At 40.3% G+C, this 3,995-nt stretch overlaps 1 protein-coding gene across 1 annotated transcript; it reads left to right on the plus strand.

Moving 5' to 3' along the window:
• Positions 1 to 2,123: 2,123 nt before the first annotated feature.
• Positions 2,124 to 3,688, plus strand: LOC308489487 (pantothenate kinase 3). Its single transcript, XM_081030687.1, has one exon. The coding sequence runs from the start codon at positions 2,393 to 2,395 to the stop codon at positions 3,503 to 3,505; it is 1,113 nt and encodes a 370-aa protein (XP_080886813.1). The 5' UTR covers positions 2,124 to 2,392; the 3' UTR covers positions 3,506 to 3,688.
• The last annotated feature ends 307 nt before the right edge of the window (positions 3,689 to 3,995 follow it).

Below are 3,995 nucleotides of genomic sequence, written 5' to 3' on the forward strand. Positions count from 1 at the left end.
TTGGTACATGGTGACAGTTAGCAGTCCGGTTTCATTCTTTTGCACGTAGCTATCCAATTCTGCCAGCACCATTTATTGAAGAGGCTGTCTTTCCTCCATTGTATGTTTTTAGCTTCTTTGTCAAAAATTATCTGTCCATATTTATGTGGTTTTATTTCTGGGTTCTCAATTCTATTCCATTGCTCTATGTGTCTGTTTTTCTGCCAATACCGTGCTGTTTTGATTATTGTCGCCCCGTAGTACAAGCTAAAGTCAGGCAGTGTGATACCTCCAGCACTGTTCTTTTTTCTTAATATTGCTTTGGCTATTCGGGGTCTTTTGTGGTTCCAAACAAATCTGATGATTTTTTGCTCTATTTCTTTAAAAAATGCCATTGGGATTTTAATGGGGATTGCATTAAATCTGTATATGGCTTTGGGTAATATGGCCATTTTAACTATGTTGATTCTTCCAATCCATGAGCACGGAATGTCTTTCCATTTCTTTGTGTCTTCTTCAATTTCTTTCAAAAATGTCTTATAGTTTTCAGCATATAGGTCCTTCACATCCTTGGTTAAGTTTATTCCTAGGTATTTTATTCTTTTTGCTGCAATTGCAAAGGGAATTGCTTTTTGTATGTCTTTTTCTGAGATTTCATTGTTAGTATATAAAAATGCAATGGACTTTTGTACGTTGATTTTGTAGCCAGCAACTTTACTGTATTCATTGATTGTTTCTAACAGCTTTTTGGTGGAGTCTTTAGGGTTTTCTATATATAGCATCATGTCATTTGCAAAGAGTGATAATTTAACTTCTTCATTCCCAATTTGGATGCCTCTTATTTCTTTCTCTTGCCTGATTGCTCTGGCAAGGACTTCCAACACTATGTTGAAAAGCAGAGGTGATAGGGGAGAGCCCTGTCATGTTCCTGAACGTAGAGAAAAAGGCTTCAGTTTTTCACCATTAATTATGAGATTAGCTGAGGGCTTGTCATACATGGCCTTTATTATGTTAAGGTATTATACCTATTTTATTAAGTGTTTTTATCATAAATGGATGTTGTATCTTGTCAAATGCTTTTTCTGCATCAATTGATAGAATCGTATGATTTTTGTCCTTTATTTTGTTTATGTGATGTATCACATTGAAGGATTTGCAGATGTTGAACCATCCTTGTGCCCCAGGGATGAACCCCAGTTGGTCGTGGTGAATAATCTTTTTAATGCATTGTTGTATTCAATTTGCTAAAATTTTGTTTAGGATTTTTGCATCTGTATTCATCAGAGATATTGGTCTGTAGTTTTCTTTTTTTGTGTTGTCCTTACCAGGTTTTTGTATCAGGGTAATGTTGGCCTCATAAAATGGGTTAGGGAGTACTGTCTCTTCTTCAATTTTTTGGAAGAGTTTGAGCAGGATTGGTATTAGATCCTCTTTGAAGGTTTGGTAGAATTCACTAGTGAAGCCATCTGGTCCAGGACTTTTGCTTTTGGGAAGATTTTGGATGACTGATTCAATTTCCTTACTGGTGATCGGCCTGTTTAGATTTTCCAGTTCTTCATGGTTTAGCCTTGGAAGGCTATATATTTCTAAGAACTTGTCCATTTCTTCTAGGTTATTGAATTTGGTGGCATATAGTCCTTCATAGTATTCTTGGATGATCTTTTGTATTTCTGCAGTGTCCGTGATAACTTCCCCTTTTTCATTTCTGATTTTGTTAATTAGTGTCTTCTCTCTTCTTATCTTAGTGAGTCTAGCCAAGGGTTTGTCAGTTTTGTTAATCTTTTCAAAGAACCAGCTTTTTGTCACATTAATTTTTTCTATTGTCTTGTTGTTCTCTATTTCATTTAGTTCTGCTCTGATTTTTTTTTATTTCCTTTCTTCTGTTGACTCGGGTTTCACTTGTTCTTTTTCTAGTTCTTTAAGTTGTAACATGAGGTTATTTATTTGGGATTTTTCTTGTTTCTTGAGATAGGCCTGTAATGATATAAATTTCCCTCTTAAAACTGCTTTCGTTGCATTCCAAACATTTGGTAGGATGCATTTTCATTGTCATTTGTTTCTATGTATCTTTTGATCTCTCCTCTAATTTCTTCTTTGACCCAGTCGTTCTTTAAAAGTATGTTGTTGGACCCGGGCCTTTTGTTTGGAGCGGCTGCAGGAGGGGGGGCCCCGGCGCGGCGAGGCCCGCGGCCTTCCCCAGCTCCCTCGGTCCGCCGCCCCTCGCAGGGGTGGGGGGCCGCCCCCAGGCTGGGCCGCACCGCGGCCCGCTGCCCCGCCCTAGGCCCGCCCCGCCTGCCCGGCCCAAGGGGAGGGACCCGCCGGGCCTCGGCGCTGCCCAGCCACCTCCGGAGTCGCCGCCACTGCCCTCGGTGCGCTGAACCCGCGGCTGCCCCTCGTCCGCCAGGCCGTCGCCATGAAGATCAAGGATGCCAAGAAACCTTCTTTCCCATGGTTTGGCATGGACATTGGGGGAACTCTGGTAAAGCTTTCATATTTTGAACCCATTGACATCACAGCAGAGGAGGAACAAGAAGAAGTGGAGAGCTTGAAAAGCATCCGGAAATATTTGACTTCCAATGTCGCATATGGATCCACTGGTATTCGGGACGTACACCTTGAGCTGAAGGATTTAACACTTTTTGGCCGAAGAGGGAACCTGCACTTCATCAGATTTCCAACCCAGGACCTGCCTACTTTTATCCAAATGGGAAGAGATAAAAACTTCTCAACATTACACACGGTGCTATGTGCTACAGGAGGTGGTGCTTACAAGTTTGAAAAAGATTTTCGTACAATTGGAAACCTCCACCTGCACAAACTGGATGAACTTGACTGCCTTGTAAAGGGCTTGCTGTATATAGATTCTGTCAGTTTCAATGGACAAGCAGAGTGCTATTATTTTGCTAATGCCTCAGAACCTGAGCGATGCCAAAAGATGCCTTTTAACCTGGATGACCCCTATCCACTGCTGGTAGTGAACATTGGCTCGGGAGTCAGCATTTTAGCAGTCCATTCCAAAGACAACTATAAACGAGTGACTGGGACAAGCCTTGGAGGGGGTACTTTTCTGGGCTTATGCAGTTTATTGACTGGCTGTGAAAGTTTTGAAGAGGCTCTTGAAATGGCATCCAAAGGTGACAGCACCCAAGCTGACAAGTTGGTCCGTGATATTTATGGAGGAGATTATGAAAGATTTGGTCTGCCAGGTTGGGCTGTAGCATCTAGTTTTGGGAATATGATTTATAAGGAGAAGCGAGAATCTGTTAGTAAAGAAGATCTAGCAAGAGCTACTTTAGTAACTATCACCAATAACATTGGTTCTGTGGCACGAATGTGTGCTGTTAATGAGAAAATAAACAGAGTTGTCTTTGTTGGAAACTTTTTACGTGTCAATACTCTCTCAATGAAACTTTTGGCATATGCACTGGATTATTGGTCAAAAGGTCAACTGAAAGCACTGTTTCTAGAACATGAGGGATACTTTGGAGCAGTTGGTGCACTTCTTGGGCTGCCAAATTTCAGCTAAAGCATCAGGTTTCTCTCTGCTAATAAATGTCATCCAAGAGGAACTGAAAACCAGAGGCATTATTACTGCATTGTTTGTCACTGGGAACCAAAGGATAAAAGAGGAGCACTATTCCTGTTGATTTTTAAATGTCAAAATGGAAAGCCGCGAAATGTTGCCATATTAAAAGAGAGAACTCGGTAACAGGTGAAGTATTTCTAATTGAAGTGCTTTCCCTTCTGTATATATTCAGTGTTAAATGCAATACAGCCTCTGATAATTGAGCTTTCTCTCAAAAAGATTTTCTATTTATTTTATGCAGCCAACATTACAGTACTGTATGCTCAAACACAAATCTTAAAAATCTCAGAAATGTTTAGCTCATGAAAATAATTGATTCTGAATATTTGTTACAAGTCTGTTCTATGTGTGTTTTGGTTACTAGTAATCAGGCAGTAACATTCCCTGTATCAAAATTAATTAAAATGGCAATGAAAGATGATCATTTTTA

Source organism: Rhinolophus hipposideros, assembly GCF_964194185.1.
Source record: "Rhinolophus hipposideros genome assembly, chromosome: 21".
Lineage (NCBI taxonomy): Eukaryota > Metazoa > Chordata > Mammalia > Chiroptera > Rhinolophidae > Rhinolophus > Rhinolophus hipposideros.

Excerpts from the sequence above, each read along its gene's own strand:
- LOC308489487 (XM_081030687.1), top strand. The coding sequence starts at position 2,393 with ATGAAGATCAAGGATGCCAAGAAACCTTCTTTCCCATGGTTTGGCATG.